At 37.4% G+C, this 17,400-nt stretch overlaps 1 protein-coding gene across 27 annotated transcripts in view; it reads right to left on the bottom strand.

The window, feature by feature from the left end:
• Positions 1–17,400, bottom strand: part of LOC126953309 (uncharacterized) — a 598,727-nt gene that overhangs the window by 89,595 nt on the left and 491,732 nt on the right. For all 27 annotated transcript variants that reach the window (XR_007725197.1, XR_007725194.1, XR_007725196.1 and 24 more), the window contains one exon: positions 848–912. Coding sequence is in view for 1 of the 27 variants with exons in the window: in XM_050788802.1 (XP_050644759.1) it covers positions 848–912 (65 nt within the window). In the remaining 26 variants the exon portion in view is untranslated. The remainder of the gene's footprint in view (positions 1–847; positions 913–17,400) is intronic.

Below are 17,400 nucleotides of genomic sequence, written 5' to 3'. Positions count from 1 at the left end.
CAACAAAGAAAAGCCTAGGGACAGATGGCTTCACTGCTGAATTCTACCAAACTTTCAAAGAACTAATACCAACTTTTATCAAACTACTCCAAAAAAATCTAAGGGAAGGCAATTATTCCAAATTCATTCTGTATGACCAGCATTACCCTAATATCAAAACCAGATAAGGATATAACAACAACAACAAACTACAGGCCAATATCCCTGATAAAAATAGATGCAAAAATTCTCAACAAAATATTAGCAAACTGAATACAACAGCACATCAAAAAGATAATACACCATGATTAAGTGAGATTTATCCCATGAATGCAAGGACAGTTCAGCATACACACAATGTATTAGTCTGTTCTCACACTGCTATAAAGATACTACCTGAGACTGGGTAATCTATGAAAAAAAGGTTTAATTGACTCACAGTTCTGCATGGCTGTGGAAGCCTCAGGAAACTTACTATCATGGTGGAAGGCAAAGGGGAAACAAGGCATGTCTTACATGGCAGCAGGAGAGGTTGGGGGAGAGGGGGACAGTGGGGGAGAGAGAAAAAGAGAGAGAGAGAGAGAGAGAGGTGGGGAACTGCCAAACACGTTTAAAGCACCAGATCTTCTGAGAACTACCTCACTATTGTGAGAACAAAATGGCAGAAACCACCCCCATGATCCAATCACCTCTCACCAGGCCCCTCCCTCAACATCTAGGGATTACAACTCCAGATGAGATTTGAGTGGGGAACTGAGCCAAACCATATCATTCTGCAAATGGCCCCTCCAAAATCTCATGTCCTTCTCCCATTGCAAAATCAATCATGCCTTCCCAAGAGTCCCCCAAAATCTTAACTTATACTAACCTTAACCCAAAAGTCCAAGTCAAAAGTCTCATCCAAGACAAGGAAAATTCCTTCGGCCTGTGAGCCTGTAAAATCAAAAGCAAGTTAGTTACTTCTAAGATACAATGAGAGTATAGGCATTGGGTAAATGATTCCATTCCAAATAAGACAAATTGGCCAAAACAAAGGGTCTACAGGCCACATGCAAGTCTGGAAGCCAACATGGCAGTTATTAAATCTTAAAGCTCCAAAATAATCTCCTTTGACTCCATCTCTCACATCCAGGGCACGCTGACAAAAAGGGTGGGCACCCAAGGCCTTGGGCAGCTCTGCCCCTGTGGCTCTGCAGGGTACAGCCCCTAAGACTGCTTTCACAGCCGAGCGTTGAGTGCCTGTGGCTTTTCCAGGAGCACAGTGCAAGCTGCTGGTGGATCTACCATTCCACCATGCAAGATGGTGGCCCTCTTTTCACAGCTCCACTAGGCAATGCCCCAGTGGGGACTCTGTGTGGAGGCTCTGATTCCAAATTTCCCTTTCACACTGCCCTAGCAGAGGTTCTCCATGAGGGCTCCAACCCTGCAGCAAATTTCTGCCTGGACATCTAGATATTTCCATATATGATCTGAAATCTAGGCAGAGGTTCCCAAACCTCAATTCTTGACTTCTGTGCACCCACAGGTCCAATACCACTTGGAAGCCACAAAGGCTTGGGCCTTGCACCCTCTGAAGCAAAGACCTGAGCTGTATGTTGGCCCCTTTTAGCCACTGTTGGGATGCAGGGCACAAAGTTCCAAGACTGCACAAAGCAGCAAGGACCTGGGTCCAGCACATGGAAACAAGTTTTCTTCTTAGGCCTCTGGGCCTGTGATGGGAGGGGCTGCTGTGAAGACCTCTGCCATGCCCTGGAGACATATTCCCCATTGTCTTGATGATTAACATTCGACTCCTCATTATATATGCAAATTTCTGCAGCCAGCTTGAATTTCGTTTTCTTTTCTACTACATGGTTAGGCTGCAAATTTTCCAAACTTTCAGGCTCTCCTTCTCTTTCAAACATAAGTTCCAATTTCAGACCATCTCTCTCAAGTTAAAAGTTCCACAAATATCTAGGGCAGGGCAAAATGCTGCCAGTCTCTTTGCTAATGCATAGCAATAGTTGCCTTTACTCCAGTTCCCAAGAAGTTTTTCATCTTCATCTGAGACTACGTCATCCTGGACTTCATTGTCCATATCACTATCAGCATTTTGGTCAAAACTATTCAACAAGTCTCTAGGAAGTTCCATACTTTCCCACATCTTCTTGTCTTCTTCTGAGCCCTCCAAACTGTTCCAACCTCTGCCTGTTGCACAGTTCCAAAGTCGCCTCCACATTTTCAGGTTATCTTTATACAAGTACCCCACTATCACAGTACCAATTCTCTGTATTAGTCTATTCTCACACTGCTATAAAGGTATTGCCTGAAACTGGGTAATTTATGAAGAAAAAAGCTTAATTGACTCAGTTCTGTGTGGCTGGGAAGGCCTCAGGAACTTACAATCACAGCAGAAGGTTAAAGGAAAGCAAGGCACATCTTACATGACAGCAGAAGAGAGAGAGACAGAAAGCGGGGAGAAGTGCCAAACACCTTTAAAGCATGAGATCTCCTGAGAACTCCCTCACTATCATGAGAACGGCATGGGCAAAACTGCCTTCATGATCCAATCACCTCCCACCAGGTCCCTCCCTTGACACCTAGGTATTATAATTCCAGATGAAATTTAGGTGGGGACACAGAGCCAAATTATATCACAAACTAAATAAACACAAAACATCACATCAATAGAGTGAAGAACAAAAACCATATGATCATTTCAATAGATGCAGAAAAACCATGGATACATTTCAACATTCCTTCGTGATAAAAGCCATCAACAAATTAGGTAAAGAAGAAACAAACCTAAACATAAAAACAATATATAACAAAGTCACAGCCAACCTCATACTAATCAGGAAAATGCTGAAAGCTTTCTAAGAACTGAAACAAAACCCACTTTTGCCACTTTTATTCAGCGTAGTACCAGAAGTTCTAGCCAAAGCAGTTAGGCAAGAGAAAAAAATAAAAGGCATCCAAATTGGAAAAGAGGAAGTCAAACTGTCCCTGTTTACAGTTTCTCTAATTTTATATAGAGAAAAACCTAAAGACTCCACTGGAATTTTTAGAACTGATAAGTGAATTTGCTGAAGTTGCAGGATACAAAATCAACATACAAAAGAATCAGTAGTGTTCCTATACATCAACAACTAGCCAGCTGAAATAAATCAATAAAACAATTCCAGTTACAATAGCTATAAAAAATTTAAAATATCTAGGAATAAATATAACCAACAATATGAGAGACCTCTACGATGAAAACCATAAAATGTTGATGAAGGAAATTTATCACAAATAAATGGAAAGATATCTCAGATTCATGGATTGGAAGAATATTATGAAATTGACTAAAATACTACCTAAAATGATCTATAGATTCAATGCAATCCCTATTATAATACCAATGACACTCTTTACAGAAATAGAAAAAACAACTCTAAAATTCATATGGAACCACAAAAGACCCCAAATAGCCAAAGCAATCTTGAGCAAAAAGAACAAAACTGGAGGCCTCATACTACCTGACTTCAAAATATACTACAAAGCTTTAGTAACCAAAACAGCATGTATTTACAAAAAAACAGACACATAGAACAGTGGAACAGAAAAAAGGGACCAGAAATCCATGCATTTACAGACAACTGATTTTCAATAAAGGGACCAAGAATATAAATTGAGGAAAGAACACCCTCTTCAATAAATGGTTCTAGGAAAACTGGATATCCGTAAACAAAATAAAATTAGACCCCTATCTCTCCCTATATAAAAAATCAACACAAAATGGATTAAAGACTTCAATATAAGACCTAAAACTATGAAACTATTAGAAGAAAACAGGGGAAATGCTTCAGGACATTGGTCTGAGCAAATACTTTACAGCTAAGGCCTCAAAAGCAAAGACAACAAAAGCAAAAATAGGCATTTCTGCACAGCAAAAGAAACAAATAATAGAATAAAGAGACAACCTACAGAATGGGAGAAAATATTTGCAAACTATACATCTGACAAGAGGTTAATATCCAGAATATACAAGGTACTGAAACAACTCAACGGCTAAAAAAACAAATAATCCAATTTAAAAGTGGGCAGAGGATCTGAACAGACCTTTCTCCAGAGAAGACATGCAAATGGCCACAAGTATATTTAAAAAAAATAACATCAGGAAAATGCAAATCAAAACCACAATGAGACATCTCACCTCAGTTAAAAGGGTTATTATTAAAAAGACAAAAAATAGGCTGGGCGCAGTGGCTCAAGCCTGTAATCCCAGCACTTTGGGAGGCCGAGGCAGGCTGATCACGAAGTCAGGAGATCGAGACCATCGTGGCTAAAGCGGTGAAACCCCGTCTCTACTAAAAATACAAAAAAAAGAAATTAGCCGGACGTGGTGGCGGGCGCCTGTAGTCCCAGCTACTCCGGAGGCTGAAGCGGGACAATGGCGTGAACCTGGGAAGGCGGAGCTTGCAGTGAGCCGAGATTGCGCCACTGCACTCCAGCCTGGGCGACAGAGCGAGACTCCGTTTCAAAAAAAAAAAAAAAAGATAAAAAATAACAAAGGTGGGTGAGGATGTGGGAAAAAGGAAACTCTTATGCTCTGTTGGAGGGAATATAAATTAGTACAACTATTAAGGAAAACATTATGGGATTTTCCTCAAAAAGCTAAAAATAGAATTACTGTATGATTCTGGAATCTCACTACTGTGTATATATCCAAAGGAAAAGAAATCAGTATGTTGAAGAGATATCACCACTCTCATATTTATTGCAGCACTATTCACAATAGCCAAGATATGAGATCAAACTAAGTGTCCATCAACAGAAGAATGGATAAAGAATATGTGGAATTTATACACAATGGAATACTATTTAGCTATAAAAGAGAAGTGAAATCCTGTCATTCATGGCAACGTGGATGAGCCTGGGACACTGTGTTATGTGAAATAAGGCAGAGAAAGGTAAATACTGCATTTCTTGTTCATATGTTGAAGTTAAAAAAGTTGATCTCATAGACGTAGACAGTAGAACAGTGTTTACTAGAGGCTGGGAAGAGTTAGAGAGGAGAAGGAAGAAGTTGGTTAATGTCCATAAAATTGCAGCTAGATAGAATAAGTCCTAGTGTCCTAAAGAGCTTTAGGTAACTATAGTAAACAATAATTTATTGTATTTTTTCAAACAGCTAAAAGATTTGTAATGTTACTAACATAAAGAAACAATAAAGGTTTGAGGTGATAGATATGCTAATTACTCTGATTTGATCATTACACATTATATACATGTATTGAAATGTCACATAGTACCCCACAAATATATACAATTATCATATGTCAATTAAAAATGTTTTCTAATCTATACATCTGACAAAGTTCTAACATCTAGAATCTACAATGAACTCAAACAATTAGCAAGAAAAAAACAAACAATTCCAACAAAATATGGGCTAAGGACATGAATAGACAATTATCAAAAGAAGATATACAAATGGTCAACAAGCATGTGAAAAAATTCTCAACATCATTAATGATCAGGGAAATGCAAATCAAAACCACAATGCGATAGCACCTTACTCCTTCAAGAATGGCCATAATCAAAAAATCAAAAAACAATAGATGTGGCTGCGGATGCAGTGAACAGGGAACACTTCTACACTGCTGGTGGGAATGTGAACTAGTACAACTACTATGGAAAACAGTGTGGAGATTCCTTAAAGAACTAAAAGTAGAACTACCATTTGATCCAGCAATCCCACTACTGGGTATCTACCCAGAGGAAAATAAGTCATTATACAAAAAAGATACTTGCATGTTTATACCAGCAGAATTCACAATTGTGAAAATGTGGAACCAACCCAAATGCCCACCGATCGACTGGATAAAGAAACTGCGCCATATATATACACATATGTATTTGTGTGTGTGTGTGTGTATATATGATGTGTGTATATATGTGACAATATATATGACTGTGTGTGTGTCTGTGTGTGTGTATATATATATATATATGATGGAATACTACTCAGCCATAAAAAGGAATGAATTAACGGTATTTGTAGCAACCTGGATGAGTTTGGAGACTATTATTCTAAGTGAAGCAACTCAGGAATGAAAAACCAAACATCGTATGTTCTCACTCATAAGTGGGAGCTAAGCTATGAGGATGCAAAGACATAAGAATGACACAATAGACTTTGGGGACTCAGGGGGAAAGGATGGGAAGTGGGTGAAGGATAAAAGACAGCAAATTGTGTGCAGTGTATACTGCTTGGGTGGTGGGTGCACCAAAATCTCACAAATCACCACTAAAGAACTTACTCATGTAACCAAACGCCACCTGTCCCCCAATAACCGATGGAAATAAAAAAAACAATTAAAGCTCCCATGTAAGTAGGAGCACACAGATGTGCATGTATACAGATGTGCATGTATACAGATGTGCATAGAAAAGAGTCTGGAAAGATACACACCAAACTGTTCACAGTGATCACCTCTGGAGTAGGGAGCAGAGATAGAGCAAAGGAAGCCTTCCCCTTTCTACTTGAGAGACATCACATTGCTTAAATGTATGTCTTTGTGTTACAGTAAACATATATATTTAAATATAAATTTATATAAAGATTTAATGATAAATATTCTTTTGAACTATTTATATTAGCTGTTCAATCAAAATTATTTCTTAAATATTCTTATCCAAAAGCTTTCTTAATTTTGTAACACTGACTTTAGTCAATACCAATTTACCTAGTACCATTCCAGTAATGAGAATAGCTGAATAATGATTATGGATAAATCATTTATTCATATGAAACTTACCATGTTAAATATTAGTTTTTAATTGTGACAGTCTTAACGGCAATACCTTTAAGTTCTTTGGCTGCTGAGAATCATTTAATTATTATCTTCGTGTTTCAAGTTTATGTATTCTAGAGTTGTTCTAATATGGTAGCCACTAGGCACATGTGGCTATTTAAATTGAATTATGTTAAATAAAAATTTAGTTTCTCAAAACCACCAGCCACATTTCAAGCATTCAATAGCTAGATGTGGCTGGTGGCTACTCTACTAGATAGCCACAGACACAAATATTTCCATTATTGTCCAATTGTATTGCACAGTGATAGTCTAGAAAATACTTATTCTTAAGGATATTGTTGCTGGATACAGAATCTTTGGTTGACAGGGTTTTTTCCAGCATTATAAAAATGTTCCATACTTTTCTGTCTTCAGTGTCTCTGAGGAAAAGCCAGGTGCTAATCACATTATTATTCTTTCAATGTTTATAAGATTTTTGCTTTGACTTTTACTGCTTTAACTATGGTTTTTTGTGTGGACTTTCTGTTTATTCTGCTTGGTAACTGGTGTCAACTTGAACCCGTAAATGTATGTTTTTTATCAAATTTGGGAAAATATTGGCTATTACTTCTTTATTTTTTCTGTTTCATCATTTCACTCTTCTATTTCTGAGACTCCAAGTACATGTAATAAATTTAACCACTTAATATTCTCTAACACAGCAGTCCCCAACATTTTGGCACAAGGAACTGGTTTCATGAAAGACAATTTTCCCACAGAACAGGAGGGTTGTGGGGGATGGTTTCAGGACGAAACTTTTCCACCTCAGATCATCAGGCATTAGATTCTCATAAGGAGTATGCAAACTAGATCCTTCACATGTACAGTTCACAATACAGTTCGTGCTCCTATGAGAATCTAATGCCACCACTGAGCTGACAGGAGGTGGAGTTCAGGTGGTAATGCTCGCTCATCTGCTGTTCACCTCCTGCTGTGTGACCCAGTTCCTAATAGGCCACAGACTGGTACTGAACCATTGCCCAGGGGTTAGGGACCCCTGCTGAAACAGATCTCTGCAGCGCAGTTCATTTTTATTTCAAACTGTTTTTTCTCTCTGTTCTCTATACCAAATAATTACTATTGATTAAAGTTCACTTATTCTTGCTTTTGTCAACTCCATTTGGCTGTTAGTCCATCAAGTTAAATCCTTTTCATATATTGCATTTTTTAGGTCTAGAATTGTCATTAGTTTTCTTGTTTGTTTGTTTTTTACAGAGTCTCACTCTGTTGCCAGGCTGGAATGTGATGGTGCAATCTCGGCTCACTGCAATCTTCACCTCCCAGGTTCAAGCGATTCCCCTGCCTCAGCATCCCAAGTAGCTGGGACTACAGGCATGCACCACTATGCCCAACTAAGTTTTTGTATTTTAGTAGAAGTGGGGTTTCACCATGTTGGCCAGGATGGTTTCGATCTCCCGACCTCGTGATCCACCCACCTCAGCCTCCCAAAGTGCTGGGATTACAGGGATGAGCCACAGTGCCTGGCCCACTGGTTCTTTATCTTTTCTTTTTTTGGCAGAGATTTCTATCTCTTAATTCACTATAAACACAGTGTATTTACTGCATAGAGTATGGTCATGATAGCTGTCTTAAATCTTGTCCGTTACTTCCAATGCCTGAGCCATCTTGGTGTTGATATCAGTTAATGTTCTTTCCTCATGAGAATATACACCATTGTCCTAACAATTTGTGTGTCATATAATTTTGGATTGGATCCAAGACATTATTAATATCAAGATGTAGAGACTCTGGATTGTTAGTTTTCCTCCTATGAGTATTGTTCCCTTTAATTTACTACAAAATTATCTATTTAATTTACTATAAATTACCTTTAATTTACTATCAAAATTATTTACTACAAATTTATCATAACTGTAAATTCTGATTTCTGGATGACAACTCTGGTCCCAATTCAGATATTTTATCTTTAACTGGAAACTTTGAATCTGTTCCATGTATATATGAATCATGGGTAAGCCACCTATGTTGGAGACAGAATGAATATGGGAATCCCACATGTAACTCTTTTCCTCTCTCGTGGCTGAGGTCTCCCCAGATTCAGTTTTCCCGTCTTGAAGGACTGTAGATTTCTTCGGCAGCACTCTCTTATCCTGCATGCCATGTCTAAAGAGGAAAAGTCCTGAAAAAGCAATAATTCTATCCGATTCCCGTCCTCCAAAAAGATACTCCTCTAATAGACTCTGCCTACTTGTGTTTCTTCTATAGTGTTGTCAGTGGCTGCTTTTTATATTATATCCAGAATTCATAGTTGTTTTCTTGCAGAGATGTCAGTCCCTAGGAGCCTACTTAGTCATTATGTAAAGCAAATCCTTCTTTCCTTTTCCTTTGATACTTGTTTTAGTTTCAGGAGGTCCTGACCTCAAGAGTCACTATTAGTTGGTCAACAAAAGTGTTCCTTTCTTCTAGCCAGCAAACAAGATAGTTCCTTTAGTGTTTTCAAAGAGTATTTGTTTCTCAATATTTTTAATTTTTTTTTATTTTCCTACTTAATTTGTTTATAAATAAGTAGCTTTCATAGAGGGTTGGGGGTTCTGAATAGGTCTTGCTGCATTTTATTCTGTAATTTAAGAAAGAAGTCATCAAGAAAATTTATAAAGCTGGAAAACTTGTGCTTTAGTAATGTGATCTTGTAATCTTGGAATTTAGTGCTTTTTAAAGTTAATGTTAAAAAAATAATGCTAAATTTACAGAAGTGTATTCCCACAGCAACATGGAAACAGTATTTGACTTGAAATCAACAGATGTGGGCCGCAGGTATGGCACCACTGAATCACTTCCTATGTTTGAATCTCTATTTTTCCATCACTAAAAATGCCCCTTTCAACTCTAAGGCTGCACAGAGCTTTCAGCCATATAGAGAAAACCTCTAAGATATATAAGTCTAAATATTACTATGTTCAATAAACAGTTACACTTTCTTAGTTTAAGGCAATATTGACACACACTAAACAACATAATCAGTTCAGTGCTCTATTCATTCTTTCAAAACTTAAATTCAATGCTATTTTCAAAGAGCCCTATAGCTTGTTATGATGATGGTGGTTATCCCACAGGTTTACAATCGTTATTGCTCAAATGTTTTGTATTACTGTCAAAGTTATAATAACTCCTTTATGATCCTTTAGGGTGTCTATTCCATCTATTCTACCTGAAATTCTGTAATTTTCCTATCATCATGAATCCTGTGGGTAATTGTGTCTTTTGGCATTGTAAGAACTTCAGACTAAATCTACTTTAAGCCAGTGAACTGCATTAGAAAAGGAAAAATCCTGTAAAAGGCAAGACATTTGGCATTGTAGAGATTAGAAGGACCTTGGAAATTGATTTCAATCAGCTGATTGATTGTGAATTGGTAGCTGACTGTACCCATCTCTGGGTTACTTGTAAGCATTCCAAGTAAGCTCATTAACATTAAAATATAAATGTGGGAGCATAGCTAGCAGCTTCCAGAAGGAAACCCCTACCTCAACCATGAGAATCTTACCCCTCTCAATGATTTCATAGTCATCTGTCATTCCTGTATTCTCCAGCACATTCTCAGTGTTCTCAACACACCATGGTATTCACAAGGCTTCTAAGACACAAAGAGTTATTCTCCAAATTAAAAAGGAGTCAAGCTGTAGTACAGATGTAAGCTGTCCACTAGAAATATCATGTGAGCTACATATTTAATTTTAAATTGTCTAGGAGCTACTTTGTTAAAAAGTAAAATGAAAAATTAATTCTAATAACATATTTTAACCCAACACATTCAAAATACTATCATTTTAACCCAACACATCAAAAATATTATCATTTACCTTGTCATAAGCATTAAAATAAATGAAATACATATTTTGCCATTCTCTTTTCATTTTACATTTTCAAAATCCAGACTGTATTTTCTTACAGCACATCTTAATTTGTACTAGCCACATTTCAAGTACTCTATAGCCATATAAGGCTAGTGGTTACTATACTGGACAGCACACCATCTAGTACTTTTTTTCCTTTTTCCTTGAATATGGGAAACAATAGCAGGGCAAGAGTTTCTTATGATATAATTTCAACTGTCATGTCTTCAGTCCACCCGGAAACTGACTTCTGTTCATTCATGCTAGTTCACAGACCATGATTTAATAAAGAGATATTTTGGGCACAGATTCAAAAATATAAGATCACTTTTTCTGGGCAATGATAGACTATTGGAGCAACAGAACTAGAGGCAACCTCAAGCAACTATCAAAGTGCTATTCTCTCACTGTCTAGAGAGATAAATGATCCAGCTAAGCTCAAACAGCTAGTTAGCAGCAGAGCCAGGTTGGTAATCCACAATTCGAGTTTGCAGTCTATGAACTTTCTGATGGAGTATGTTGAATTTTACCACACTAAAATATGGTACTGGAGGCTACTGTATATGTATTTTCTTTCTTTTTTTTTTTTTTAATTTGAGACAGAGTCTGGCTCTGTCTCCCAGGCTGGAGCGCAGTGGCCGGATCTCAGCTCACTGCAAGCTCTGCCTTCCAGGTTTACGCCATTCTCCTGCCTCAGCCTCCAGAGTAGCTGGGACTACAGGCACTTGCCACCTCGCCCGGCTAGGTTTTTGTATTTTTTAGTAGAGACGGGGTTTCACCGGGTTAGCCAGGATGGTCTCGATCTCCTGACCTCGTGATCTGCCCGTCTCAGCCTCCCAAAGTTACTGTATATGTATGTGCTTTCTATGGCATGGCATTAGTATTTCTATGGCTACTTTCTATGGCATGGCATTAGTATTTCCTCGTATTTTCCCTATGCAAGCTCTCAGTGATAAATTTCTTAGGTGATGAACAAGCTCAAATAACTTCTAAAATATAAGAAATGTAGACCACTTCTGAACTACAGAAATGAGGCCTAAAATATAGCGGGGCAGAACATTGGAATCAAGAAAAAAAAGTGAGCTATAGTTCTAGCTCTGATGAAAACTAGCTGTGTGACCTTGGGCAAATCTCTTAACCGCTCCATGACCCAATCTCCTTATCTGCAAAATGACTGGCAGTGGGAGGATTAGATTATTTATAAGGTCCCTTCCATTCTAAGATACTTATTCTAATTCCTGCTAGACAAATGATTATATCATAATAACCTTTCTAAGTTATTCTTCTACTCAGAGGGAAAAAAAATGGTGCCACCTGCTCTCTTTATGGATACTTCTAAAAATTAATCAAAAAATACTGAATGATTTTATAAAGAAGAAAAATGTTAAATCTCAAGTAATCACTACCATAACAGTGTTTCTCTATAAGCAACCATCCTACAACAGTAAGCATAATAAAAAGCAATAGCATGGTTAAAATTATACTTCTCTTCAGAAAATTTTATTTCACACAAAAGAAGTGAGAAATTCATAATAAAACTATATTGCATGGATAGGCATTTTTTTATTTTTACATTTTGAACAGAAAGCTACTGGTTTATATTGAAAATTTTGGTTTAAAATATCTTAACACTACTCCCACTTACTTCCAATTCATTCAATAGAAGTGTATATGGCATTTTTGCTGGGCCAGGCATCGTATAATGATGAGCTAAACTGACAGACTTGTCCCCATGGATCTTAGAGTCTGATGGATAGATCTAAAGAAAATTAAACTAACTGCTCCTTTAAGGACTGAGTATATAATACGTCATGTCCTCCTTCTAATAATTAAAAACTGATCCCCCCAAAAGCAGCTGTATAAACATGTAGACCATAATCCATGTTTACCTTGCTACTGTACACGTGACTAAGAAGGCAAAAATTGGCACATTGATTCTAAAGAGAATCCTGGAAATACAAATTCCTGACAATACAGTGCCATCCTTTATGCTAAAGTGATTCCTCAAAACTCTAAACAGGACTCCAGAATGAAGACAAGCCCTCTACCCCTGATTTCTAACAATTAGAAACATGGAGAATTGATCAAAAGGAGGGATGCGATGTTCAAATTCTGTTTGCTGGCCATTATCTGAATTGGCTCTAAGTGATTAATATTTTCCTAGAAGACTCTCTCTTTTGATATTTGTATGTGTTGCCAAAAAATTCCCAGGCCTTCCATAATTCTTTAATTAAGAGTTCTCAAATCCTAGTGAAGATTAATGATCACCAAATAGTGCTCCTACTACTATTGTGTTTCCTGTTAAAAGTATGAAATGCAAAATTCGATAGATTTCTTCCAATAAAGGAGTATAAAGAGATTTCCTTAAAATTACAACAATTACAAATTCTGTTATGCCTTTTATTCTGAAAATACCATAATATTATCAGTGGTCATTCTCAGGAAACAATATTGGCATTCCTCATTCTTACAACTAAAACCTAAATCCAAGAGCCTTTGTGGTATAGACTTTGATTACTACAGTCCTGGAAAAAAAAGATGAAGCAAAGGCTTCCCTATAGAACAAGGGAAAACACAGACATATGGTAGCTAGAGAAGGAAAAAACATTGTAAACCCAATGTCGTCCACCCCATATCTATCAAGTGTCCTTTGTAAAACTGATGTCTACCCCTGATAACAAGAGGGGTAGGCAGAGTCTGAAGTCAGAATATCAAACACATTTGAAAAGAAAACAGGCAGAAAAAGAATCACTTCTATCGGGCACTAGCCAAATGTCCATTTTTATGTACTGGCTTCTTTCAAAATATTCAATCACACCTAATAATTGGCAGAGAACACAAAAACGCTCTCACTCCCATGCTGTTGCATTCACTTCCCCTGGGGTACGTGGCCATTTGTAACCACTAGCAGCCGCAAGGAAAAAACCCCAGGAAGACCAGACACGTTCAATTACACCCCCACCCCTCCTGCCTTACACCTCTCTGTTATTAATATACTTTAGCCTTGTGGGTTAGGAAAGGGTCCTTAAAAGCATCAAAGTAACATTTTTCTAACATTTCTGTTAGAGAACTAAAGGATTTTTTTTATTAAGAAAAATATAAAGACAAGCTAAAATATCAAACATCATGTTCAATTGATGATTCCTGAACACTTTTCATTTAATAAGCTTCTCAATGGTTTGTTAGAACTAAGAACGTGTCTCACTCACAGAATAAAATACATGTTTTATGAAATCTCCACAAAAGAAGAATGATTATTCTTGCTTTGGAATAATTCTTATTCTTGCTGCTTTAAAAAAAAAATTGGTTTCTGTTCTTCATCTCTATGCTGCATGCTGTCTAAACAAAGATGTATAATTAGTTGGGTCCAATCTGAGAAGGAGTCACAATAGTATATGTATTTTCTCATTTACTAATTCCAAAATTGTGTGGATAGAATCCTTTATTTTTAAGTGATATTCTACAAATACTGGGATAGATTAACTCATTAATTTCACCATCAATTTAGTAGTAGTAGTTACTACTAATAGTTCAGCAATATTCCAAGTGACTTATTTAATATAAATTATTAGAATATGCAGAATGAAAATGCCTCTGACAGTCATTTCCTATACAAATATCTATTGAGCACTTAGAATGTGCCTATGGCTCTTCTAGTTGCTGGGAATATCATATTAAGGTAAGCCCTTTGGTATCTGCAGTCTAATGGAGGTGATTAGAGAGGTAAAAAGCAAAAATAACAGTTTAGTAAGTGCTTTGCTTTGTGAGCTCATGGGCACTTACATAAGAGGACAACCTCGGCCACATTTTGGGGCCATAAAAACTTCAGGGGGAACATAAGAGGCCTGGAAATGACAGAAAAGTTAGTCAGGTGATGATGAACAAATGTGCTTTAAAAAAATCATTGGACACAAAGTCAGCTGAAGACTGATGAATGTTTGTGAGCATGTGTTGCTCCCAAGTCAGTTAATCAGGACAAATTTTCTGGAGAAGATCAGCCTGGAGCACAGTTTTAAAATAAGGAAATCACAGCCTTAGGGTAGAGGGGCAGTCCTTTTTGCTCTATCTGTCTTTGGTCTTACTCTAAAAACAGACAAGAAACAAACTGTGTCTCTAGGACAATCCTAAAAGAATATGCTAAAACACACCAAGCCAACAACAACAACAACAACAAAATTAGAGGTGAAACAGCAAGAACACAATTCCTTGAAATATACTGGCTTGAAATATCTCGGCTTCAGGACTTCTGATACCCAACTCCCCAAAATAAATGCTCTTGGCAATGCCTCTCATTAAGGAGAATTACCCCTAAGGATGCCACCAAGATCTCAAAGCCTAATGCACACTTCTCTGATGGCAGGACAACTCCCAATTATAAAAACAAGAGCGGTAGTAGGAGTCACAGCACCGCAGTGAAATTATGCTGCATATTTAGAAAGTTCTAGGAGGGCTTTATGTTCATAATCTCATCTCACCCTCACAAAGCCTCGGCACGGTAAGTATTAGCATCACCCTTGGTTTATGAATGAGGAAGTTCAAGCTTAGGGAAGTTCACTGAAGTATCCCCAGTCCCACAGCTGGTGGATACAGGAGTGAGATGTACACACAAGGTTGCCTAATTCCCAGGCCCATGGTTTTTAGAGCACGATCCATCTTGGTTTACTGCCTCCAACACCATTCACCAACATAAAAGGCCAACACCAGCTGCCCTACAACAAAGGAGAAAGGCAAGGAAAGGGGTGAAGTAGAGCAGGAGAAAGGAGGAAAAGGGTTCGTCCAGAACCTCTACAGTTGCAGATTAATTACTACAATTGCAGATAGGACAAAGGAAAGATCTGACTTAGTTTATTGCAATAGCACAGTATTTACACTGTTTAAAAGAATATGCAAAAGATAACATGAGGCACAGTAGCCGTGTTTCCAGAGTTACCACTTCACACGTTTTACATTTTGTGCCCTTCTTCAAACAAAGAGGCTGGACTTCCTCTTTACCACTGGGCAACCAACACTAAAAAAAATAATTCTGAAGGTAAAAATTTTCCATTCTTCCTTTTTACATATTGAGCAATACAATACCATTATATTTTAAGAAAGAGTAACAATCCTTGCTTTCATCTTTGAGTTTTAAAATAAATTGTTCCATCTGTGTCATCAGTGAGAGAAGAAAATGTGGTTGATTAGCACTGAGTTCTCATCACAAATAACTAATATTTATCCAACACTTATTCTTAATTTTTATTGGTTTGAAATCTTCCTCTTTTTTTAATACACTGATCTTCAGTAAACCTATAGGTGTAAATCACACCCTCAAAATATCAAAGGTAATGATTCTACTTGGGGTCTATAACCTACAGGCAAAATCCAGCCCCTTGCCTCTTTTTGTAAACAAAGTTTGATTGGAACACAGCCATACTCACTCATTTACTATTGTCTATGGCTGCTTTTTAGCGACACCAGCCAAGTTCAGTAGTTGCTATAGAAACCATACAGTCCACAAAGCCTAAAGTATTTACTATCTGGCCCTTTATAGAAAAACTTTGTTGATCCCTGCCCTATGCCATTGATACATTCACAGATAGAAGACTTCATTATTCTTCTCTAACATCTGTCTTCTGGATACTCATCAATTCACTCATTCATTCATTTGCTAATCAACTAATGTCTGTGAAACATCTTCTGTGTCCCTGGCACATAGATGAAGAATGGGTTAGAGACTCGTGGGGAAACAGACTAAAGAATACCACCAGGTGATGACTGCTCCAGTAAGACAGGAGCCTGGTAAAAACGAAACCCTGGAGGCATCAGGCTGAGGGAATCTGATAAGGTCTCAGGCAGTATACAGTTCGGGTGCTTCAGGTATTCTGGTTGAGATACTATTACCCATTTTAACAGCGATGTCAAAAATCACTGGGTTACATTATGCTTTTATGACTTCACAAAAGGCACGTTCTGACTTACTGATAGATCTTTAAATATTATAAAAGTGTTGAGACGGTTTGGAAGAGATATAGCTTCTCTGTGACATCAGGAGAGCTGATCATCTCCAAGCATCTGATAATAAGGGCACCAGCTCATCCCCAGAGTTGTAAGGACTAAGTAACATTAGGTGTCAGACAGAACATAGTCAGGGAAACTATCCAACACAAGATTCACCTGCGCTTGGTGGCCCACAACAATCAACTGCTTATATTTCCTTTTTTGTTTACCCACCAATCCCACCAAAACCCCATTGGTCTATGTTGAACCTTGTAACTAGAGAAGTTAGCCTCATGTGTGAGCAGAAAATAAATACCTAATAAATAAATGATTGATGCAATGAGTGAGGATGATTGCTCCTTTGGTGTTTTAATGAATGGCAAAGGATGAAATGAATACTATGACATACATTGTCTGAGTGAATATCTAGGACTCAAGCTTAAGTATAAGCTTAAGCTTAGCTAAGTCAGCATAAATGGCATTTTAAAATATGCTTGCTTTGTTTTTCTTTTTGACTTATTGAATACTTACCTCCCTGGTAATGGATAAAAACAATGGGAAATTCTTAGCAACCTAAACAACCAAATAAGACTTACATTTAACTATTATAATGTGATCAATTTATTTTTCACCAAACAATAAACATTTGATTCGACTGGGTACCTGGAAACAGGCTGTGCTTTACATATAAATTAGCCACGTTTATTAAAGAGTGTTAATAAAAGTATGTTGACACTTTTCCTTTCTTAAGTGATTTTAAAGTGACA

This window comes from Macaca thibetana, chromosome 4 (genome assembly GCF_024542745.1).
Source record: "Macaca thibetana thibetana isolate TM-01 chromosome 4, ASM2454274v1, whole genome shotgun sequence".
Lineage (NCBI taxonomy): Eukaryota > Metazoa > Chordata > Mammalia > Primates > Cercopithecidae > Macaca > Macaca thibetana.
The sequence above is the reverse complement of the archived record's forward strand: the minus strand, read 5'-3'. Positions and strand labels throughout refer to the sequence as shown.